Source organism: Aricia agestis, chromosome Z (genome assembly GCF_905147365.1).
Source record: "Aricia agestis chromosome Z, ilAriAges1.1, whole genome shotgun sequence".
Taxonomy (NCBI): Eukaryota; Metazoa; Arthropoda; class Insecta; order Lepidoptera; family Lycaenidae; genus Aricia; species Aricia agestis.
Window position 1 is genome coordinate 6,761,557 of NC_056428.1, and position 27,165 is coordinate 6,788,721.

The 27,165-nt window shown below is 37.2% G+C and overlaps 1 protein-coding gene and 1 long non-coding RNA gene across 2 annotated transcripts in view; both read right to left on the minus strand.

Annotated features, from left to right (window-relative positions):
- Positions 1–430: 430 nt before the first annotated feature.
- LOC121738897 (zinc transporter ZIP11) overlaps positions 431–27,165 on the minus strand; it is a 92,223-nt gene continuing 65,488 nt past the window's right edge. Inside the window, exons 6-7 of the mRNA XM_042131165.1 lie at positions 15,471–15,629; positions 431–875 (exon numbers count right to left, since the gene is read on the minus strand). Of these exons, the coding sequence (XP_041987099.1) occupies positions 797–875; positions 15,471–15,629 (238 nt within the window). The 3' untranslated portion in view covers positions 431–796. The remainder of the gene's footprint in view (positions 876–15,470; positions 15,630–27,165) is intronic.
- On the minus strand, positions 25,763–26,697 carry LOC121738898. Its single transcript, XR_006037357.1, has 2 exons — positions 26,411–26,697; positions 25,763–26,308 (listed from the first exon to the last, which is right to left on the minus strand). It is a non-coding gene; the product is annotated as an uncharacterized LOC121738898 (long non-coding RNA).

Genomic DNA, 27,165 nt, shown 5'->3' on the forward strand with positions numbered 1-27,165 from the left:
TAATATCTAACTCAAACAAACATTTTCTATGGCAATTAATTACACTATGCAGAGTTAAAATCGTTCGCACATAATAATTAACTATGTAACTTACATTATAATACTTACACGTTATAAACTAAAATTAAATTTGGCAGAGTTAATTTAGCCCATATTACTGGCTGACTATTGATTTTAACTATTTGGAATATAAATTTTAAGTACATCAACCAATTCGGCAACTATTTTTTTTTACTACAAAACTGTACAGTTTTATAAAATACTCAAACTAATTAAAGTAGATACGGCTGAAATATGTATAAATATATACAAATATTTTACTTTCTACAAATATCTAATCCAACGTCAGCGCCAAATAAATTCATAATTTAAACTATTTTTACCATTTTATCAAAAAATGTATTAGATATACAAGACAATTGACATTTTAACTATCATTAAAAATAAATATAGGTAAAATAAATAAAAAGTTAAAACACGACCATTGCACTGACGCCAGCGTAATTATGATACGAATACAGACTGTTCACAGTTATTTTACCTCTGATAGCACCTCAATGACGACATAATCTCGTAGAACCCCTTAATTACTACGTTTGTTTAATTTCGACATAGCGGAGTGCGCTACATATAAAAAAAAAAAACTATCCCTCCCCCTCTCTAAATTCCTGCGCCTGCTAGCCCGAGCATGAAGTAAAATAACCGTACAGTCTCCACTATGAACCTATATCAAAAGACAGTGTACCGATGACGGTGGAAGGCCGTGCGGTGGTGGTGGTGGTGGTGGTGGTTGTGGTTACCCCAGGCCCACGTCCAGACACATCATCACCGTGAAGCCGATGACGCAGCCCCACGTCGCCAGCTTGCCGTTGCCGCTGTTGACAAATCATAATATTAATAGGCTTATAATTAACCGATCACCAGAAATAGTAACATTTCACAGACAAAAATAGTAAACGATCACCAAAATACAGACCACCATTTTAATGTAAAATGATAACCAAAGATTTAACATCTTAAAACCAAAAATAGTAAATGATCACCAAAATAAGTAAATGATCACCAACATTATACTATCATTTTAAAGTAAAATGATCACCAAAATTAGTAAATGATCACCAACATTATACTAGCATTTTAATGTAAAATGATCACCAAAGATTTATTATCTCGCTATCCTATTTATACAAAATGACTCCAAATAAATCATTGTTACCCAAAAGTATTAAACGATCACCAACATTAAACGTTAGCATTTTAATGTAAAATTATAACCAAATATATTTTTATTTAGTAAATATCCTAAGTAAAGAGAAGAAGACATATAGACGGACAGACAGACATCGAAGTCTTAGTAAAAGAGTCCCGTTTGTACCCTTTGGGTACGGAACCCTAAAAGCAGGACTCTATTACTGAGACTTCTATGTCTGTCCGTCTGTCCGTCCGTCTGTCTATCTCTAGGGCCTAGGCTGTGTCTCAAGAACCACTCCAGCTAGACTTCTAAAAATTTCACAGATTGTGTATATTTGTTGCAAGTACTAAAATAAAATAAAATAATTATTTAAGGGGGGGCTCCCATACAAAAACACAATTTTAGGTCTAATTTTGTTTTATAACGGTACGGAACCCTCCATGTCCGACTCACACTTGGCCGAATATTTTGTTAATAATATGCTTGTTACATGTTTTGTCAATCGCAGTTATTTATTTGGACAAAAATATCGCATTGATTTGCTCACAAGGATTTGGTGATCATTTACTATATTTGGTGATCATTTACTATATTTAGTGATCATTTACTATATTTGGTGATCATTTACTATATTTGGTGGTCATTTACTATATTTGGTGATCATTTACTTTATTTACTTTATTTGGTGATCATTTACTATATTTGGTGATCATTTACTTTATTTGGTGATCATTTACTATATTTGGCGTTCGATTACAATTTGAAGTGTTGTCATGACTAAAATAGCTGGTAGTATTGCAATTTTAGACTTTATTTTTTTGGTGTTAATTATCTTTTTTTGGTAAACAAGTTTAGGGTATCAGTGCATTTTTGGTGGTCATTATATTTGTTCCCATATTAATACGCGAACGAAAAACTTTGTAACACTTTTTACGTAAAATGGGGAACAGTTGGTGCATGAAATTTTGCACAGTTATAGTTTATATGGTGAAGGAGTGCATCGAACTAATATTATTTTGAAATTATGCTTTTATCATAAAAAAATTTAACAAATAAACCATTACACACACGACAACACGCACACATGAGAAATGACAGATTTTTGAGTGGCAAGCCTATACATACGAATTATACTCTTTTATTTATGGTTGAACTTCTGTTGACAACATTTTGACAAATTGACAAGAAGTTGAGAAATTGAAAATGGGTTATAGTTTTTTTTTATTGAATCTAAGATACTATTAGACAATGCTTACACGGCCAGTCTGAGAACAGCTAAGTCCCAGAGACAAGAGTTGAAAAAAAATGATAAAGTCAATATTTTTTACAAAATATAGGTAGTAGTCCTAATGTCGTTAAAACTAAGGTCGAATTTCGACCATTGGGCGATCTCTATATATCGTATCGTATAAGTTATTATTTGGAGATTTTGAGACACAGACAGCTATTAAAGATTCATCGGAAAAATCTCCCTTAGACTAGAAATAACTGTCACTTCATTGTCAATCACGGTTTGTATAGAAAATTATGAAATGTGACAAGTTCTGTCATGTCAATGACCGCTACGGACGGAATTCGGCGATTTGGGAATATATATAAGTACAATTGAATTCTAGACGTAAATGAGCAATGTAAACTACCTCACGATGAGCAGGAACTAATTTTTATTATTAGTATGGAACGGAAATATTCTAAAATTATAACGTCACCCCTGATATGGAGCAAGTTGCAACCTAAAATTTAAGAGTATAATTATAATATTATTATGATACATTTAAATCATTGTAAATGTGAGGATGGATGGATATGTCCATTCATAATATCGTGGATGGATCTCTTTTTCTCGAAATCGAGGTGTTTCCGAGGGCGGTGGAATACCTACAGTACCCGCGTTTTTTGTTTTTTTCTTATTATTTTTTTATTTTTATTTTATCCGTATCCGCTTGCAAACCCTAGTAACAAACCCTAGGTGCAAACCCTAGTAAAAATTCCTACTTACGAAAACTTTATAATTCGCTTTATATCTACTATAATTATTATTGTAGGTACTCTTAGAGCCTGTTTCACCACTTTCTGATAAAGTGCCGAATAGGCTATTCACAACTTTTTTGAGAGATTATACAGACAGACAGACAGTAAAGTGATAAAGAGCCTATTCGGCACTTCTCAGAAAGTGGTGAAGTGAAAAAGGTCTTTGAGATTATTATTATTGTTGGAGTAAGGTGATTTAGATAATGTTTTTTTGTATTAATTGCTTTATTAAACTCTTGGCATCAAAAATATCTAATTATTACATACTTACGATGCAAAGTTTTTATGAAATAACCCGTTTATTAAGAGATAAAAACACATAATTTTGATGAAATTGTGGCCTCTTAATTAAAAAAATGAAAGTTAATTAGAAAAAACTAATCTGGGCATTTTGAAGAAGAGAATGTTGAGCTCATTATGCGCTGAACAGATTTTTAAATTATACTAGCTGTCCCGGTGAACTTCGTGTCACTTAAATTCGTAGAAGTCCAGGGAAGGTTCCCTGGACTTCTACGAATATTTTAAGACTAAAATTAGCCCAATCCGTTCAGCCGTTCTCGAGTTTTGCGCTTAGCAACACATTCAGCGACTCATTTTTATATTATAGATTATTTATTGCCATAAACTAAGCGCACAAACACAACTCGAAATGACATTGGGCACGAAGAGCTGTTTTTAACGCTTGATTTACCTAACATTATCCACATATATGAACTTAAAAAAAAATAACTAGCTATTACTTATATTATACGCAATAATAATATTTAGTGTTATTTCATTAGTTATTGTTAGTTTGTCCAAAAAAATATATACAAAAATGCGCATATAATTCGCAGCGAGTGAATTTTGCAAGACTGTAGCCTTAACATGATGATTCATGTAAAAAACACATTCTAGGCCGAAAATCGAATCGAAAATCGAAAAAAATAAAACAAAAATATGTAAGTTTAATCTTATATTATAAAATTCTCGTGTCACAATGTTAGGCCGCGTACTCCTCCGAAACGGCTTTACTGATTTTAACCAAATTTTATATGTGTTATAGCCAAAGTCCGATACACAGTCTCTTCGCGGAAGGACTGGTTTATCCTAGGTTTGGCCAAAGCCGTCAGGCGATCCCCGAAATACATTTCAATTTCGCCCTTTGCCTGAAGTATTTTTAGTCAAACCCAGGAGCTCCTAACTTTTCAGTCAAACGTCGAAAGTAAATTATTCTGTTTCGGTTTTGGCCTAGTCAATCCTAGAAGCGACTGCAAAACTCGGTCAATCGTTGATCTGAACATGTTTAAACAGGTTCATAATGTCTCTCGCGGTGTTCCGACCGATTGTTTTGTCATTTCATGTTCGTTCATTGAGCGTGCGGGCGTGTAATTGTGTAAAATTGAAGATGAGTGAATCAAACGGTGTTGTTGTTACTAAAAACGTGGATAAAGAAGCTTTATTAAAACAATTAACATTAACATTAATGCCTCACCATGTCAGAAAAATGATTAATTTGCCACTTTAACTACCTAAGAAATTATTAAAACAATTAACATTAAAGTTAATGCCTCACCATGTCAGAAAAATGATTAATTTTCCATTTTAATTACTTAAGAAATTATTAAAACAATAAACATCAAAATAGGCTCGATGACAATTTTTTTTTCTTACTGGTAATTGAAAGACCCTTAAAAAATAGAAACATCACTGAAAGAATGACTCTGATAGCTTTAAAATTCACCAAGATATGACAATTCAAACATCTCATAAAATAGACCTGCCCAAAACGCTCCATACAAAGTGCTACGAAAGACTGACGTCACTCTTTCGTAGTTTGTACGCATCGGGAGAGAAATTTGTTCGATAGGTATATTAAATACTGCGTTTATGAAAGTGTTTTCATAACAAAAGTTGCTTTTAATTGCATAAGATATCGAATGGTATACAAATATTAAGAAATTTAATTAAAAAAAAAAACGACTTCATTATCCAACTTTGAAGGCGCATAACAAAAAAAAATAAAAATGCTATCGAGCTGAAATTTTGGGAACACTTATTTTTCACCGTGATTTCTTTATTTTATTAACAAAATTCGCTAATCTTTGACCTTGTCATCATCCCTATTTTTAAAATGATATTTTTTTATACCTAATCTTACAAACTAACCTCCGTATATTCCAAAGCATTTCTTTATTTATTTTATACTTTATTGCACATCGTACAAAAGGCGGGCCTAATGCCACACGGCATTCTCTCAAAGCATCTCAAATATAAAAGTGAAAATCACGTAAGCTGACCAATCAGGTGTCAGAACTGGCAGAGTTAAGCGGTTAAGACTTGAAAGCTGCTTAAATGATAAAATGCTTCCAAATATACGAAGATAAGACACTTCATACCTATATCGGAGTTTGACTTGTCAAACCCCGATTTAATACAATTGTGTTTTGACGTTTGCCTGACCAAATTAGTCCCTCCCAGGTTTGACGAAAATTGTTTAGTCAAAGGCCGAAAATTTACATTTGTTTGGGCTTTGACTAAGTCATTCAGTCTGACCTGAGGATTGACCAGTCCAACCTAGGAGCGCCGGAGCTTCGGAGTTTGCCTATAACATATGCATATTCAGTGGGTCTGAGAATCGGCTACTGGGTACTTTTATATTGATAAGTGCATTTGTTAAATAAATAATAGTAAATTATTACAACTCGAGACTGACGGCGACCATGTTTGTGCGACGGGATAGCGATGGACGTTGCCATGGTGACATACTTATTTAGTCACTTCAATAAAATAATACGGGCGAAAAACTTAGTATGGCAAAGAAACGTTTGCCGGGACAGCTAGTTTACATATAAATCCGGGCCCTACACATAACTTATGTGTAATCCAGACTGATGAATGATGATATAGGTGATTTTAAATATTACATGTTAAATTAACCAAGCCCACATCACAATACGTATCGTCTACAGAAAGATGAGTAGGTATAAGATATTAAAGTACAGTTAACCTTCTGCACTTATCTATGCTGCGTCCATTTGCGGCCCAAGTCACAACACATAAATCACCCTAAATTGATTTGATATTTAATAAAAGGTACGCGTGCGATCATAAATTATTGTATGGGTTTTTGGACAATGAACAATAGAATTTTATCTCTTTTAATATTTCCTGATGAACTCATTACAAGTTTAGTTCCGTCAGTGGTTTTTATTCCAATTTTTCATTGCATTCAGAAGATTGTAGAGGCCCTAAATTATGAGAACAGTATAATATAGTTTCTAACCTATCACAATTATTTACCCAAATTTGGTATTCAGAAGTAACTGATTCACTACAAATCAGTTTATATTAGGTCCTTACATATGAAATTGGCGTTTTGTTGTACGGTCTGCACAACAAAACGCCAAAACAAAACGCTTTGATCTCAAATATCTCCTCTTTGGTTAAGAATTCAAAATTCATTCATTTATTTGGTACATTTGAGTTTCCAAAACTGTCATTCATTTGTTTTTTTCTTGATTATTTTTCTTTGGAGTCGTTCATATCGCACAATGGAAAAATTGAAATATCGCTTTCTTTACGAATCAGGTCCTACCGTGGCACGAGTGCTGCAGAAACAGCTCGAAGAATAATTATTAATGTCAATGTGTATGTCGCTGGTGTCGTAAAAGAAAACACGATATGTACGGTTTTGGTTCCAACGTTTTCGTACTGGAAATTTCTACCTTCAGAACAAGCCCCCTGGACAACCCGAGACTGGAGGAGCTGCAATTGGAATGTCTGCGACATCCACCGTACTACCCGGACCTTGCTCCAACAGATTACCATTTTTTTCGGAATTTAGATAATTTCCTACAAGGAAAAAAATTCAACTCAGATGTGGCAGTCCAAACCGCATTCAAAGATTTTATTGACTCTCGTCCCTCCGTTTTTTTAGTAAAGGGATCAACGAACTACCCTTAAAGGAGTGAGCACACTGAGACGGGCCGTGCCGGGGCTCAGCGTGCCGGGGCTTCTTTCCATACAAATTGTATGGAGGCGGATTTTTGCGATGAGCCCCGGCACGGCCCGTCTCAGTGTGCTCACTCTTAAGATGGCAAAAATGCATCGATAACAATGATACATACTTTGATTAATTAAATATAATATTATACAAAAAAAAATCGACTTTATATTCCTCCCATACAAAACGCCAATTTCATAAGTAAGGACCTAACCCCCCCCGTTACTTTAATGTTTCACGGAAATATTGCGATAAAGTACTATCATACAAATTGATTAAAAGTCAGACAGCGGACCTACGTAATTCGGTCGAGTTATGTGATGCCCAGGCGACAGGTCACAAATCATATAAAATTGATATAACCCAACCTACGAATATTAATAGTCGGTCAAGTACAAGTCGGACTCGCGCACGAAGGGTTCCGTAACGTTGAAGAGCTAAAATAGACCAAAAATTGTGTTTTTTGTATGGGAAATAATTTAACTTAAATGAATTTTTTTATTTTATTTTAATAAAAATATTAATTATTAAAAACACATATAATTAAGGGTTTTGTGAAAATTTCAAGTGCCTACCTGTTGTCATCATTGATACCTTTTTTGGCCTTTTTTGCTCGTAATTAATAATAACAACTGCTAGGCACTTGAAATTTCCACAGCATCCTTAATTATATTTGTACTTTAATAATAACTAATAATAATATTAAAATAAAATAAATATTACTCTCTCTCATACAAAAAACACAATGTTTTCTACTTTCGCTCTATAACGGTACGGAACCTTTCGTGCGCGAGTCCGACTCGCACTTGGCCGATTTTTTTAATTATTCGTAAGTAGAACACAACCAAATAAAGTACCTATTTCCGCCTATGAATAATTTTCTCTGTTGGTACTTGAGGAATTGTAAGGTAAGAACTTGTAAGGTCTACAAGGATACGGCAATAACAACAGAACAATCGTTTCAAGTACAACTGCAATTGCGTATCAAGCGGTAACATCAAAATTCAAAAGACAGGAGTAACGGATATATAAAGATCAAATACTTAATCCCTACAGCTAGTACAGAACCGACGACAAGGAAGCTACGTACCGAATTTATTAATGACATTCGCAAATATCCTGTAGGGCCGATTTAATGCTTCCGCGGCCAAATTGATATACGGTCCTCAATAGACGAGTACAATGGTCGGACATAAAGAGACTCGTCGTAACCGTGCGACGAGAGGCCAGCGAGTACAAGGCACTGGAATCTCAGAGCAAGGACTAGTTAGTACACAGCATAGATTTAATATACCTAGCGGAATAGGGAAAGAAAGGCCTGAGCAAGCGAGATGTCACTATCAGTAACACAGCGTGGTAAAAAGAGACGTGTGATAGGTACGTGTGACAGTCCGTAGACTGAGTAGTTCTTCCGAGGCAGTTCTTTCGCCGTCTTTTATTGGCTAATCAGGCCCTTAGCATACGCAAAAGTGGCAATCTGCCGCTGAAAAATTTTTGCCGAGGGAGAATCATGCTTCGGCACGATTCTCCCTCGGCAAATGGGCCGGCTCGACCGGAGAAATATCGCGGACTCACAGAAAACGGCGTGAAACAGCTTGCGCTGTGTTTCGCCGAGTGAGTGAGTTTACCGGAGGCCCAATCCCTTACCCTTTTCCCTTCCCTGCCCTCCAATATTTCTTTCCCTACCCTCCCCTATTCCCTTCCCTACCGTCCCCTATTTCCTTCCCTACCCTCCTCTATTACCCTATTCCCTCTTAAAAGGTCAGCAACGCACCTGCATCTCTTCTCATGCTGCGAGTGTCCATGGGGGCGGAAGTTGCTTTCCATCAGGTGACCCGTTTGCTCGTTTGCCCCCTTATTCCATAAAAAAAAAACTTTCTCTTCAAATGTTTTATTGCCTTTTGCAATGTTTTATATGACTTTAAGGTTTGTTAGATATGTTTTACAAACATTTACAGCCGTCCTAGAAACATTTCCTTAACTTTAATTTAGCGCGGATTTTGATACACTTTCTGTCAGACTCTTCATTGAAATTAAAAGAATTAAGAAACCATTAAAATATGTCCCTGAGTACGACCGATATCTCACGTTTTGCCTGTAGCATTTCTATGTTGTTATCCTTGAGTGACAGGAGTGACGTCACTAGGTGGTGGGCTCACGGCCGCCGACCACAATGCCCATTGACAAGCGCGCTGGAATTACGGCCCATTACAATAAAACGGTTCCCCGTACTCCGGCCCTCGAACCCGCACTTACGGCGAAACATATTTGTTATGCCCCCGATGTATATTCGTAACAGACGTGCAAGACTTTCGAAACGCTTAAAACAGTTAGAAATTTTATGACTATATTATAGAAGGTGGTAAAGGGGATTCGTATCTAAGCGAACGAGTTCAATTAATCTCAGTAATTGTGATTATTGCTTTTTAAAAATAATGTAGAAAAGTAATACAATAAGTTCTGAATAGTGAACCTAAAATAGCATTTAAAGGGGCCTCAAGGAAAAATTATTATTAAGAAAAAGGATAAAACAAATCTACGAAATAGGAAGAATTCGTAGAAGCCATAAAATTAATATCAGTAAAAACCCATAGACTGGGCAGACTATGACAAAGATCTGAGCCCCATTTTGAACTTATATGGAACAAGGACATATTATTATTGATAGGTGATATAGCTTAAGAATTTCGAAGAATAGAACGCATCGGTTTTTAATATTTTACTTTCAAAATTGTAAAATGTTGAGGGGATCATATTTTAACGGTGAAAATCAATATTTTGTAAAAGGGGCTCAGGTTTTTTATATTTTCAAGCAAAGCATTATTGCAACTGCAAAGTATTATATTATAGAGTCATTTCGAAAACAGACGATTTGCACCTTATGTGATAGACTATAGAGAACTGCTGAGTGCTGATTTACATACAGCCTATCTCTACAAACCTAAAATTCTACAGGTTTTCCGTAAACCTTAAAGTTGGGGCATAATAAAGGTTCTCTGCCTCAATGAAAACATCACCGTTAATTGGTTAATTGGCGACTCATTAGTCATTACACATAACACGAAGACCGTGTCTGTTCGCGTTACTATCCGTTCGGAGATTTTTTGCCCTAGATATTTTACGAGAATGAGCCATATATCTTCAGCTTAAAAGTCCTGGGGGAGGTAGAAAAACCGTGGACGGTCAGTAATCCGCGGTTGTCGCATGCAACTCACGTAGCGCCGGGGAACACCGAGCACGACACTAACTGACATCACGCCCAAAATATCACCAATTTGGAATTTGTACACCGGAACAATAAACATGGGTTTCATGCGCGAAGAATTTGTACCGAGCATGTTAATTGCTGAGGCGCTCGGCGCATTGAATCACTGTTGATTAGAACTCAGTTCACGAAAGTTCGCGATTAGGAAATATAGGAAAATTCCTTGTTCAGGGTAAGGTAGGCATGGATAGTGGACATCTATACCGTTAGGGGAAAATTTATTGAAATTAAGACTTTTTTTGACAACGTAGGTAATATATTATGATAATATGTGGCGTTTTTTGTTCTAGACATCTTCGATTTGATACTTCACTCTCAACTCTATAGTGGTTAATCGAGGAAGAGCAAGGTGGAGCGTGTCCTGAGATTAGCAAGTAGCTAGGATATTCGGTAGGTCCAGCGCGAAGCTGGAGGTAGGTCAGGGAGTACCGGTGGTCGCGCCAGATTCCCAGACGGTGACGTCAGCGTATATACAAACTAGAACAGCGTCACCGGCCAGATCGCGGTAACAAATGGGTTATTTTGTATTAATTATTATTATTATCCACAGCGGCGAGACTGCGACGAACCCACGCGCCGGGTCCGAACCGCCCGCAAATAGCGCGTCCGAGCCGCCCTCAGACACATACGCAGACGGGCATCATGTCTGCATAGATGCCGCGACGCAGACGACTCAACCTATTTAATGCTAAATATAATTTGATTCTGTCACACTTTTTTTTAAACGCATCGATTTCTGACACCCAATGAGGTTGAAATCGAACAAGCGTATCCGACCAGACCACAAATGTCAAAAGTAACACGTTCATATCCGTATTTGCAGACAAGTTACCGAGAAGTGGCCAACGAAAAGAAGTCAGCGGATTCGAAATAGGAATTACATTTGAATTTGGACAGTTTTATCATCAACACACACACAAGAACATCGTGAAACTGATAATTACTGGATGAATGTCATGACGCTTAACAGACGATGATCATTATCACGATCATTAGCCTATTTGATCACTTCTGAACATGGGACTTTAAACGAAACCAAAACGATCGACTCCTGGCGACGAGCCAACATTTTTCGTTGTTCTGCTGTTGGAAACATTTGGAAGCATCTCATTTGCAGTTGTGATGTAGACAAGCGAATAGAGCCTTCTTAGAAGTTCTCGGGAAGGGGTCGTAGGTATATATGCCAAGGGGAATTAGAAAAATCCATGTGCATGAACTCATATGGGTTCATGCCAATATTAGAATCATTAATGAGTACGTCTTGTCGAGATAATAATGATTCTCAAACGTCTGATAACTGACACATTTAAAAGGTCAACTCCCAAAGCTGAAACTAGAGCTAAAAATAACTCCTAGAAACCGACAGCAGAAGAATGTCAGCTGACTTCACATATTCCGACGTAGGTGTACACTGAAGCTATAAATTATATGGAATTTTTATAAACAACGGTAGTAGAAATATGATCTAAAAATAACGAATGATTCATTAAATAATACGTTTCTATTCTTCGCTGATTTATGGAGTCCGTTTACAAAGAAACACATAATTCTTATTGTCAGTATAAACGTCACCGAAACATTAAATGGAGCGCGATCTACACCGATATTAGAGACTCCGCCTGGGAACGTTTAAAAAACCGTACCATCTTCGGCAATTAATGGTATTTTTTATTAAAGAAATGATATATTGGAATGTTTTCTCAATATTAGCGAATCAATAGAGGAGTTGTCATCGACGCCGCTGGAGATATCGATGAAGTTGAAATATAAACTATTATATGAGTAAAAAATATTTGCTATTAATCTAAATTACTGAATAATTAATTTTTGGCAGCATAGAATATTGGCAATTTTAATGTTCTTTTTTAAGGTTAAAATAACAATTATTTAAGATGTTATACTCAATTATTACTTAATTAAAGACTTTTGGAGTGAAGAATATAAATTTTGGTTAATTAATTGTTTCTTAATATTAAGTAAATAATAATATTAAGTAATTTGCGACATTGTCACTGCGAAGCAAACAGTCAATAAAATTGAGTTTATTTGAATTAAAAGTATTGGAAGCATCTGGGCCATCTCACATCTGGCATGTAGAGTACTACAATAACGAAGTCTTCGGTTACTTTAATTGCATTATTATGCACCGCGAGACTCGGTGATTTCTTGTGGTATGTTCATTTTGCGTAACAACGGTAATGTGCCAGTGGACAGGGTAAACAGCAATGACGGATCTATATGGATGACGGATTTTGGGTCGGGATTGTCGGGTAATGCCATTACGTATCCCCGGCAACGTTGGGGAGAAACTACCGGGGTATGATGTGGGACTCGCTACGGCCGATGAGATGGTAAGTGACCGCAGCTCTACCCACTAAAACCCGACCGTTTAAATCACTTAGAAAGTGACAAGAGGACTTATTACAACCAGTGTGATGTAAAAACCTTAGTCAATAGACGGTTAACTAGGAGAAGTGCGATTTGTAAGCTTCAGCGGCTAGTCAACATATTTTGTTAAAGACAAGGTACTTCGTATAGCAAAGCGTCGATTCTCCGACTTGGTGCGATTGATACGTTGCGTCGTCGACCACGATGTTCGTTAGAAAGACGAAATAGAAATGAAGATAGAAAATATATCAAAATGAAGAAGCGACGAAAACGAAAATAAAATAAAGAAGATGTGTGATGTATTGCGCTGTCACCATCTTAATCGTAATGTCGCACATTGTACACAACGCAGCAATGTGGCTGAGCTCACAGGTTTATAAGCTGCACATACTGTATTCACAAGTTTATAAGCTGCACGTGTGCTCACAGCTTTACAAGCTGCACATGTGCTCGCAGCTTTACCGGTGCTGGATTGCGGAGGGCAGCACGTCCGGGGTGTCAGACGGCGCGCCTCTATTTCTGGCTCCGTATTTGCGTCTTTGCGTCGCGTCGCCGCGTGCCGTTGCAATACATTATAATGCACCAATTGCAATAGGATTATTGGTTTGTATCTATAGTAGGCAAACTATTAATCAACTTCATAGGTAACCTGTATAAACAACACTAGCCATGATGTTTAAAGTTTTGGATCAATTATGAGGAGATGGCTCTCTGGCATAGGTATTAGAACTTGATACCATTTCGGAAGACAAAACGACGAGCATTTATTGTAATGCATTGCGTAATAAATGGTTTTGCCTAATAACAATTTTGGCAAAGTGTTTGAAAATATGAAATTTCACATTTCAATAGTTAATCAGTTAGCTTCACCACTTATTATAACGATCGTTTGAGGAACTATAGGAGTCTGTATACTGTAGTTATTAATACAATAATAACCAATAATGGTGATTTGCAAATTTCGCTATAGAATATTATGGAAGCTCGCATTCTTCGAACGCCTGTCAAGTTTGTTTCGCCAATTAGCACCGGTCAGACGAAGTTCAATGAAAGTCAAAAGGCAAATTAGTTTACACCATCGGGCACGGACACATCAAAATCGCCGCAATCGCAAGTACTCCGAGTGTATTTTAGCACCAACTTTCAGAATTACGTAACCAAAACTTCCGACGAGTGAAATCGTGAGAAAATATTCAAGAAATGCCAATGAGATCGATAAGTTTTAAGCTGCGAGCGGCGTCCACCGCAGAGACAATAACGACGCGTTAATTTTATACATCGGCGCGTCCACTCAGTGGAAATCGTACAATTAGCGCCGAATACGACGGCGAGTTCTCATACGGAAGGGTCCGGGACCGGTTCCCGACAATGCGCAAGATGGGCGCGAATCCGTCGCTAAGGGGAAGTGTCATCGGCCACAATAGACCGTGCCCGGGACCCTCTGGACCCGGTTACTAACGAGCCAGCTCCGAAACCGTATTCCGAAGCGCCAATACCAGAACAATCGGGCTCCGTACCCTCGTCAATCCAATTATGACAGGAACTCGCCGAGATTCGCGTCGCAGATAAGCGAATCGTTTCGAATATTTCTGCCACCTATTTACGGGGGACACTCGATGCGTATCTGCCTATAAACATCATTATACGCGCATTAAGCGGAGACGGGTATTCGAAATAAATACGGTCGTCCAGGCGCAATAAAGGATGTTATCTCGCCCGTATTGACGGCGAAGGCCGGCCCGAGGGCTGCGTCGCGAGGGTCAGAACAAAGACTCGCGATTCTCGTCTTTTTTGGGTCAATCTCAAGGTCGATTCGAGTCTCTTTATGCTCCGAACGATAAAAGGTACAAACAATGCCTCGTCTCTAAGCGATCTACATGTACTAATTTCCAGGAGTTAAGGTGTGTTTACATTCCCAAAGACTTCGGACATTGTCGCTCGAGTGGTTTGTGTCGCTCTTTAGAAAAACAATTTTTAATGTATTCGAGATCACTTCAAATCACTTAACATACTTTAGAATTAAGATGAAACGTTCGATACTGACGCGAACGGCAGAAAAGAGGTGATGTTGCGGAAACATTCGTAATCGTAACAGCATCTTAATGGTGCTCTCACGGTGACCTCGGAGCGTATCGCATTTAAGTGACGGAATGGGATCGTCGTTGAATATAATTTGACGGTTTGCTCCTGACAGGATATAACCTTCATTTGTCAAATCGACTATATCAGGTTTGGTCGGACATTAGAATTCAAATGTATCACTCACACTCACTTAAAACTTCCACAGCCTCATCAGGGACCATTGTTGAAATAGGGTGACTTTGGTAAATAGGGCTGATATAAATAGTCAGTACTAAAGATAAATCTCGGTCTTAAGACGCGATTCAGCCCTATGATTAGTCCAAATGTTGACAGCCAACCAATCACAGAGCCTCAACCGTGTCTTGAGACCGAGATGCATCTTGAGTACTGACTATTTATACCAGCCTAGGTTGCATTAGAAACATGTAGCTAACCCTTAGATAGTTGCAGGTTACAAGTATCTCAGGTATCGGACCTCTATTTTGAACGGTTGCAAACTCGTCGGTAATTCTGTGAATGTCACTTACGATGAGTTAGCCTCCGGGATGATGTCATCGACCACGACGTATATCATGGCGCCGGCAGCGAAGGCCAGCGCGTAGGGCAGGGCGGGGCGCGCGATGCCCACCGCCACCGCCCCCAGCACGCCGAACACCGGCTCCACCATCCCCGACAGCTGTCCGTACCTGAGAACACCACCACATTATAGACGATATAAGGGCTCCCATACAAAACTCACAAAACTGCGAATTCGCATCGTATCGTAATGTCATTTTTATTATTAACTAGCTGTCCCGGTGAACTTCGTGACACTTTAAAACCTTCCCTGGATTTCTACGAATATTTTAAGACTAAAATCAGCCCAATCTGTTCAGCCGTTTTCGAGTTTTAGCGCGACTAACACATTTAAAAATCCATTTTTATATATAAGATTTTGTCGCAGATATTTGCGATGCGATGTGAATTCGCAGTTACGTGCGGGCCCTAAATCAACAGAGTGCCGAGTCAAAATGCATTCGCCTGTTTCGATAGCGAAGTTAGATGTCAGAATATCTGACATTTAACTTTGCTATAGAAACTGGAGAATGCATTTATCAGGGGCCCATTGGGTACAATATAATAATTTATATACATCAACAGATTTCCCGCTCGAGCGACACCATTTGTTTTAATTTGGAATCTAACAAATTAGTCGGACGATTGGCCGAATAAATCATTACTCGATTAACTATGAATTCTGTAATTGAAACTATCGATCAGACTGTAGGAAATGCCATCTATTTCTGAATGCTTATCATCTTGAATGGCATTTGGCGCATTCATGTCTTCGCCGTTAAAAATTTGAACGACAAATTCAAATTTTTTAGTAGCCGCCGTGGAATGCCTCTGCGACTTTCACCGCGGCTTCTGTCAAAAAATAAACATTCGGCTACAGAATAATGTTCGTCGACATTAGCCGCTCGCCCGCCGCCCGCCGGCCGCCGCTAACGAGATTGTGTGATCAATGAGCCCGCCGCGACGTTTCACAACATCACGCCGGAGGAATGTTAATAAAATATTATACAGAAACGTGTATTCCGACCCGAGGAGTCGTCCGACGCTAGAGAATCTCGACTCATTACGGAGTAAATGATGTTACTGCCGGACCGACGAGCCGATATCGGGTAGCGCGGAATGGTGGCCCCCGGCATGCGGCACGGTGGCGAAGGAGGCCACTAACGAATTGTTTTGGTGAAAGTGCGGGTCGGTGCCGCAACCACATTCCTACGAACTGGTCGCGGGCCGCCGCGCCGCTGTGGGAAACGCCGTCGACGCTGCCGATCTTTCGCTGCCGAGTGCCGACAAACGCCCTCCGACGAGGACGAAAAAACGACTGAAACGCGCGCCTTCGTCGAATTAATGACGTCTCAGGAGTTGGAAAGTCGGGCTCTTGTATAAGGAAATTACGATTGTGCGTTCTGCGTACACCTCCGTAATATCCATATTATACAAGTTAGGGAGATGTAAAATGAGAGTCGTTGAAAGTGAATCCTTTCAGCAGAGTATTTCTAACGCTTTGAACATGGATTTTTCAACATAAGTACCTAGAGTCACAGCTGTTTAGCATGACGTACGAATTAAGATAAAATAATATTGTTAAATATAATTTTACCAATAGGACCATTCATTTTGAAATTCTTTATATCGGTTGGATCATTTAGGTAACAATGTAAGAAGCTTTGTACAAATAGAACATGAAAAAAGCGTTACCCACTTTTGTTTTTTTAGATGTGAGCCGTCAATAGTGAATGGAGCTCGGTAGTTGAGCCAGTTCTTCATAAGGAAAATACGAGCGCGCTGCCAAACATCATGAATCATAAGAAGACAGCTAATTGAACATGTCCACTGATTTGATTGGCCGCGATAACGACGGCCTGTAATGGCACAAATACATACGACGATGATCTACGAGATAATTAAGAACTTAGGTTTAGGGTATACGAAAAAATTAAACGGTGTAAACCTCAAACGATGAGCTTTTTACTAAGTGAATTTGATGGCACTGATCAAATAATAGATTTTGATAAAATATTGAAATTTAAAAAAAAATTGGTCATTGAAAACTTTAGCGGGAAAACGAAGAGCTTTTTACCAAATGATGGCTTGTTAATTTACTATAAAATGTCTTACAGAATTAAAAACCTAAACATAAATTCTATAAAAAGGAAAATTCGCACACAAAGAAACAGGCGACAAGAATGATTATAGCTTAAAGCTAATTTTGCCAACTCTAGTTTTCATGCCATATCGCAAACAGTCCAAAATATTTGGTTATCGTCAGGGTGGGTTTTGCTGACGGCGGCGGCGCGGGGGAGGTGCGGGGGAGGTGCGACGGGCGGGTGCGCGGGCGCACGTGATGTTATGTTATCGCATGCATTATTCAGGCGGGCGGCGAAAGCGGCGATTTGCGACAATATCCCCGGCTTCGCGGAATCGCCGACCGCCGCCGACATAAAACAGGATGCTCGTCACTCAATAACGATGTTGAATTTAAATAAAACTCTACCGCCATTAAAATAATGTCTTGTTTCGCGTTACGTTAAAGTTAAAACGACAACGAGCCGCTTCTGGTGCTGCTTAGGAAGCGACGAAAATAAGAATTCTGGACGAGTCAAGCTGAAGTGTAAAGATGTTCAATAAAAGCTTACATATGCTCGTCCCATGAAGGCTTTACTTAACACAGAAGAGAAAGCAGTATGGAAAAGCATGTTACTTTCTTAAATATTGGAATGGAATTGGTGATTCTGAAAATTTTCCGTAACCAGGTTACCTATAGACTCGTAGATATGTTCAAAATTCAGATGATCAGGCAAATTAAGCAGGAGAAAAATAAGCATTTAAGTCTCGGAATAGATAAAATACAAAATATTTTGAACAAAATTGATACGACGTAATTAATAAAGAACACAAAACATTAGTCAAGAGTTTCTGCTACATAAAATAAGCGAATCCGGATTCCACGAGTATTTTAAGCAATTTTTTACGAATGCGCGATGAAATCACATAATCGACGAAAAACGCAGAAATCAATACTTTTAATAACAATCAAGTTTTTTGTATAAAATTGGCAGCTATTACAATTTAATAAGCCTTCGCGTCGAGTCTTTCCCACGCACATGTAGGAAGTTTAATGGGCCGTCATCGATCAAAAAACGAGGCGATCGAGCAGTCTAGAGCGTTCGAGAAGATTAGGTGCGGCCGCGAGTCGCGAGCTGCGACGCAATAGTCCGCGGAACCGGCCCTATTGCGCAGATCAGCGCCGTCGAGGCTGGTGCGGTCGCCGTGGTCGACTTTGTTATTTAGCGAAGGCCGATCGCCCGAGGCGACTGGTCGGACGGGTGGAGGAGCGTGTAGACAGCGCGCCGCCGCGCGGTGCTGCAGCCCGCGCCAGACTCGCCGGCACCGCACTCCGCAGAGACAACGCACCGCCCGCACATCCGCTACCGTGCCACCACATACCACCTAGCTCTACCGACGACTCCCACTTGGTAGTCAGTAGAATCCCCGCCGTTCCGCTACCGTGCTTCCACCTAGCTCTACCGACAACTAGCACTTCGCGAGTCCTGTAGGAGAGTCCCCAACGACTAAAGACGGCAAGCTAAGTAATCGTAGTCATCAGCAGCATCACCAGCGGGGTGCGTAGCTAGGTAAATGAAATCGTCAATATCGAAGCCTGTGAAAAAGAAATCTAACATTTTAAGTCACCAATGCAGCATGGTGTCCTGTATGGCAGTATACAATCCTCAATCCTATACTACGCAAGTGAGCATATCTCTTGACAGTACCATAATATAATGTTTATTCCTTTTGAATATTTCCCACGTCCTTCTCCTATTAAGAAATACATAATATGCAGATGTTTAGAAATAATATTAGTTTGTATAATGAGGTGAGGATGACACAACAAGTATAACGGATATTGCAAAAATGTCATAGAACGTTTATATTTATATTAGCAGTAAGGATTGCATATCAACTTTTAGATGAAACAGAATCGAAGGTAGTCGCAAGGGTAGTCATCATTTTGACATCAAGCGGTTATTCTTAACTCTCAATTCTGTTATTGAACTAAGGAGAGAACTAAGACTTGGGATTAAACTCGTAAAACGAATATTTTTGATATCATAAATTGAAGTTCTTAGTTTCTTACCAATAAGAACGCATTTAATTTTCATCATATCAAAACCATATGAAAACCGTATGATCTATGATCTGTCATTACCTGGATTATTTGACAGAACGGACTTTCTGTTCTCACAACTAAAATTGTCAAAAGAACCAAGTAACTATCGGTTAAAAGACAAAAAAGTCACAGCCAAAAGATTGCTGTAATACTTGATCGCCACGAGCGGATGAGATGATCATGGTGCCATTAATTGTTTTAACATACATTTATGTAAACATATAAGGCTATTACTTATTTGAACGATTAATTTGGAACTACAGCCGGTATCGTTTGAAGACCAAAAATAACGGATAGTCCATACATAATTTAATAATATTTAAAATTAGTTGTGAAATGTTTAACAGAATATTGTCCTACTTCCGGCTAGTTTCTTCAATTTTACGAGTACCGAATAGCTTAACATCTGAGTTTTGTCTCTTGCTATAATATTTGACTCCTTGGGGGTAGAATTGATCAAAATCCTTTCTTAGCGGATGCCTACGTCATAACATCTACCTACATGCCAAATTTCAGCCCGATCCGTCCAGTGGTTTTGGCTGTGCGTTGATAGATCACCATGTCAGTCAGTCACCTTTGAGTTTTATATATTATATAGATTTACTATAGAAAAATATTAAAAACGGGGATCGAATGAGACTTGAAACATCCTACTAATCAGCACCTGTATCTAAGACGCCAAATCCAAAAATAAATAATCGGCCAAGTGCGAGCCGGACTCGCGCACGAAGGGTTCCGTACCGTTATAGAGCAAAAATAGGTCAAAATTAGTGTGTTTTGTATGGGAGCCCCCCCTTAACATTTTATTTTATTTTAATATTATAATTAAATATTAAAGTACACATGCAACAAAAGAATGTGAATAGGTATTTGAATGTGAAAAATTCAAGTACCTAGCCGTTTCCATTATTGACATAGAGCAAAAAAGGCCGAAAAAATCACGTTTGTTGTATGGGAGCCCCCCTTACATATTTATTTTATTTCGTTTTTAGTATATTTTGTTATAGCGGCAACAGATATACACAATCTGTAAAAATTTCAGAAGTCTAGCTATAGCGGTTACTGAAATACAGCCTGGAGACATGAAGGCAGACAGACGGACAGACATCGAAGTCTTAAAGTAATAGGGTCCTGTTTTTACCCTTTGGGTGCGGAACCCTAACAATACCTAAGCCATTTTCAGTACAGCTACTCGTGCTTTGATCTTTAGAAAGTCGCGTCCAGCGTTAAAAATCCAATTAAGACTGGACAGTCAAATATTTGATTTAAACAAAGGCAGGCTAATATGCGAAATTGTCTCATACATGAGTCACCTGGCTGGATCGGCGAGACACATTGTCTACATACAACGGCGGCTAATTCGATTATGTCATAATTAGACAAAAAACCAACCGGGACCGAGCGCAAACACTGTAAAAACCTACTTAGCAATCGTTCACTTCACAGCCGAACAAAGATTGGTACAGGGTAACAAGTTGGAAATTTAAAAACAGTTTATAGAAATAATAAGGTACATGTCAAGAATTGAGATAAATAGAATTATCTACCTTAGGTACATAACTGAAAGACTCCAGAGCTTTAGAGCTTTCTGCGAGAATTTGTACATTATGGTATTAATAATTTAAATAAACACAAAATGAAAAAGTATGTTTATTATACTTCTTTATACTTTGTTATAAATGCAATAGTGTGTATGTCTGTCGATCTGTTTGCCTATCCGTCTGTTACCTGTTCACCTTAAACCGCTGAACCGATATCTATACTAATATCTATACTAATATTATAAATGCAAAAGTATCTCTGTCTGTCCGTCTGTCTGTCTCGCTTTCACGCCAAAACTACCGAACCGATTGTAATGAAATTTTGTATACAGATAGTCTAAAGCCTGAGAAAGGACATAGGCTACTTTTTACTGGAAAAAAAGCGTTATAAGGGGGTGAAAATGCGTAAATTTGTTCAAATTCTATTATGAATTTTTGGAACAAACTTATAGTTCCAAAAATTCATAATAGATGGCGCCGTGCGTCTCCTACATCGCGCTAACGCATGCCCAAAAGTCTTTCTATAAGAGGTTGTATTATCTTACATTCGGTTTTCGACTTTTTTCTATTGTTAATTCTTTTTTACGTTATTTAATAAATCTGTATTTATGCAGTGACGTAACCTTAAACCTATCAATGATAATTAGTTTATGGGTAAAGTTGTGTAATTGGGGGGCTAAATAAGCCTAAAAATTGGGCATAAAATAGAAAGTTTAATTAAAAAAATTGAAATATTATGTGCACACTGCACAGCTGTTTTGATTTAAGGGGTACCAGGGTTTTATTTATAAAAGTTTTTGACACCAATTTTGTTGACATCGCGCGCTATCAATGGGGTAGGCCGGTCGAAACTTTTCGTAGATGCCGCCACCTTAGCTTTTACCTGTCAATGATTTTGTCAAACAACAACAACAATTTTATTTAGTACTTTTGCATAATTTCTGTATTAATTATATTGAAATCATTATGTATTCGTCTTGGCGTGTAAGTGAGCTAAAAGCTGAACTAATGAAAAGAGGCGCATCGCTTAACGGAAGACGGGCAGAATTAGTCGAAAGGTATAACCTCAAAAATATTTGATTTGCATTTTTTTCCAATAAAATTAGGCACTCATAGCCAAAAAATGGAAAAAATGTGTACCTTTTTACAAATATTTTTAAGTGACGTAACAATATTAAGTAAATATTAAATTTGGAGCTTGAATTATAACTTCTATTGTTGTTATTTATTCTTAACTTTTTCACCTTGTAGATTGGAACTTTACGACCGGAATTCCAATTTTGGAAGTGCAGAGAATCAGTAAATTGACGATGTGATGGAAGTTCCTCATGATAGGACATATCGGGACATAAATGCTAGTTCATTGTTACCTCATGTAACCCAAACTTACATACAACAGTAATTTTGCTGGTAAGTATACATAACCCACGTACATAAGTACAAATATTTTCATTACAATTCAATCAAATACCTATAATCACCTATAATATTTTATTACTATTTTTAGTGATGACAAGAAAATAAGTGAAGCTAAGGCATTGTGTGAGTCCCGATACCTACCTTGTTTTAGCAAGAGGATTTGGATTCAAATATGGGGGAAAATACCTTTATTAAAGGATATTGCAAAAAACTATGAAGCAGCTGCAATATGAAGTAAATTTAAAGCTTCACAAAAGTGGAATAGCACAGGAATCTAACTGTAAACAAGTTTTTGTTTCTTATAACTAAACCAAGTTTAGTTATAAGAAACAAAAACTTATTGTTCAGCTATATCTGTAATAATTCGACGGGTCCCAAGAACAAAATCTTATGGAAAAATAAGACGAAATGTATTTTATTGCGTTTTTGGATTCTACATACTAAAAACTATATGGCAGCATATATTTTTTATTGTATATCCTTTTATTTATTGGAATAATCAATCGAACACTATCTTATTAGAAATATATACCCACGAACAAACATGTAATGACATGTAGGCGATTGTTCTTTGCAACTCGCACCGAGCGCGCAGTGACGCAACAACATATACGATATTGTTCTTTAAAAATATAAATAAGTCCATCAGTAACTTATAAATAAATTCATGTAAAACCTATTTTACTTTTATATTCATAGACTATACAATGAGACTGTTATTAGACATATTTATATTCTAGCTTATTATTTTAACATAAGTCGCTGTTCGGTAAAAAACAATTTCAAGTAATTTATCGCTTGAGCAGATACGATTTTGTTCTACAAATTATTAATAAAAAAAATTGTCGTATATAAATAAACAATTTTGTTCTCTGTAAACTTTTTTAACATGCGTGTTTGTTTTACACAAAAGTATTTTATTTAATATTTTTTTTAATGAAATAGTACTATTTTTTGTAAGTAATAAGATTTTAGATATATATACTAGCATAACATATACCTTCTTATTTGCTTTCTGTTAGAAACTGGTTGCCAACGCTACACCAACATCAGCTCGCTGGAGCCGAGAATATTGGCCGATATGGCAGAAGTTTGGCATGATATTTTTGATGAAAATAATGAAAATGATAGTTTTAGGGAAAATAAGATCCTCATAATATCCATAACCCAGATATCTATTATGATACCTGCGATCAAATTACTTCACCACCTATGTATGGCTAATACCGGCCCCGCCTAGCGCCTACAGATGAAGTATTTACTCCATTGAACGTTGAGGTAACTCACCAGCAATATAATACATTATATTATTGAAGAGTTTGAAGAACCTGCGATTTCTACAATACCATCATCATCACATAATGGTATTAGGTCTACCACACATTCCCACCACTGCAACTCCTATGTCGCCAGGATCAACAGTAGTAACCACGAAAACTCTTTGATATGATCTCACGGGTGCCCGAGGGACAAGCTAAATCTGTCTTGGGACCCGCAACGAAATTAATCAGAAGAAAGGTAAGAGGAGTAGGGGATAAGGCCCATCACACATTCACATAATATGGTATTATAGCTACACTTATGCCTTCCCCAGTTAATGTACACAAAAAATGTAAAGATATTTTTTGTGCCGATCATAGTGGTTGGATTGATTCAGTCCAATCCCTAAATAATAGCACATCAAACTTAACGCCTGAGACTGCCCCGAAGCGAAAGTCAAAGAAACGTTTGGTAGGTACGTCGACAAGACTGGTCGAACGCGAAACGGAAAACCCAGAAAAATCTTGGAAAGAGTTATGTTTCAAGAAGAGGTCAATTTGTTAGAGACAAAATGATGGGAAAGCCGTGTAGTTGTAAGTATAAGACGTGTGGAGACAAAATTCAGACAGAAGAACAAAGACTTGAATATTTTAATCGATTTTGGAAGCTAGGAAATAGAGACAGCAGTACCTGTATCAGAAAATGCTTACTCGTCACTATTGAAGCTAACAAAAATAAAGATTTAATAAGTATAGTCATAAATTCAAGCAATGCAATGCCAAATATCAGCTGGCCGATTTTGTATGGTACATTTTGTGAGTTAATCACTGAGTTAGTAACGAAACAAAGGAGTGAGTAACGGAAAGTCTCACTAGCATATAAAAGTGAGAATTTTCGTCACTTACTCCTCCGTTTCGTCACAATATACGATACAGAATCAGCCAGCTGGTAGATAATTCGAATAAAAACTGATTTGATTTAAATTTAGGCATAGCATGGTCCCCATAGAAACGGTTTCTTTACGGAAGAATAGACAAAGTGACAGTTAGACAATGGAAAATTAATAACCCGCCATTTTTCGATAAAATCTATTAGTATGTCGATTCTTTTCCATGTCTACTGTTATGCTAGGTGAGAAAAAGAGTAAAAATTATTTGTGTTAAATATTTAGCTCACTATTTTTTTTAATTACTTTTTCTATAGGTGCACTTACTAAAATAAATACAGCTAATGATTACTTACACATTTTAATAATAATTACGACTGAAATAAAACCTATGTAACATACACGTTGACATTGGTGTTAATTCAAAAACAAGGTTAAAAACTACTTTTTAATATTACTTTTGAGTTAAAAATGTTCTGAATTTATTTATTTAATTAAAGTTTTGATAATTACATTGTTATTTTCAATATCAATTCGAACGTTAGGGCTTAATTTTCTTTTAAGACATGAAACCGAAACATCAATTCCCTAAAACAAAGTCTTAAATAAAGATATATACTAGATTGTTCCAAAGAACAACGTCGTATATTAACATATGCACTAGATCGTTCCGGAAAACAAAACCTTATTGTATTATAAGAATTCATTTTATTCGAAAATAACAATTTAAATCTATAAAAAAAATATGAAAATAAAGAAATTAAGCTCTTCAATAGCTTTTGCTAATTTTTTTCTCAAAAAATGTACATTTGCTTCAAAAATTTATAATTATATTTACACAGAACTTAAAAACCTCATACCGTAAACCAATATTTTCATACATACGATTTTGTTCTTGGGACCCGTCGTTATATTAATTATAAAGCATTAATGTGATGAAACTGGATTAAAGCATTGTTATAATATAAGATCATATAAATAAAACATACATTGATTTTGTACTTTTTATTATCAACAATACATTCCCTAAACTTATATAACATAAAACAAATAAAAAATATTTCTGATGCTAAAGGCACATAAAAAGAGTTTGTAAAATTTTGTATGTTTTTGTTAAACCTCTCAATCTCTCAATGTGCACACATTGCCTGGCAAGCTTCTGGTCATGTTTTAGCAAAACCCCTGCTATTTGTGACTTGCCTTTTAAAAAAGTAGGTATGTTAATAGTAAATATTATGTTTTTTATTGCAAAGATTCAAGACCTATTTGATTTAATTGAACATTAAAACCCCTGTCTGCCATTATAATACAGTCTCCTTCTTGACACTAATTATCTATTAAAGGACTTCACTGTATCATATTTTGACGGTCACTTGTTGCTCCGCTGTACCCTTGAGAACAATTATCCACCTGGGGTTGGACCTACTAAAAATTTAATAGTATTTTTATTTTTGTATGAGCTAGTATGAATGAGTAGCTCTTTGGGCGGGGTATCTGTAGTATCTGTATCTGTGTATCTGTGTTGATTCTTGAGACCTAAAATAATAATTTTATATTATAAATACATGTATGGAAACAAACTATGTCTACTTATATATTATGATTTACTTACAAAATATAGTTAAAATAATAACATACCTGATAAATACTTATGTTTTGGAAGTCGGAATCATGGAAATGTTTACATTTTTATGGGGCCTAACTTCGGGCCTAAAGTTTTTCCTTATTATAGCTTTCAGCCACATCTTAGCCATATTAGGATCTTTTGGGAATTATAGTGGGCACCTATTTCTTTACAAAACGGGACTTCACACATCTGAGGCATGTTATTTATTTAAAATAATCGAAAATTCCCTTTTAATTCCATACACTTTGACAACTACAAGGTGAAAGCTACTATAGCGCCACTTTGACAGTTGCCAACCCCATTGAAGTCCACGCGGACGAAGTCGCGGGCAACAGGTAGTTTATTATATTTAGTAAAAAGCGACCCGCCCCGTCGAACTATTATAAAATATATAGCCACTGAGAAAATGATTAAAATCGATAGCCTATTATCCTTCACGTGGTCTACTTCTTATCTGTGCCAAAATAACATAAAAACTTGCTCCAGTAGTTCGCGAGATAAGCCCTTTCAAATAATTTCCCCCGTTTTTTTCCACATTTTCCTATTAGTCTTAGCATGATAAAATAAAGCCTATATAGCCTTCCTAAATAAATGGGCTATCTAACACTGAAAGAATTTTTCAAATCGGACCAGTAGTGCCTGAGATTAGCGCGTTCAAATTAGTTAGGTGTCCCGACCGACCCGAGATCAGCGCTAGAGAGCGTGCGGCGAACTCGTGCCGAGCGTAGAAGGTCGTCCCGGAGCTGACGACGAGCCAGACGCACCA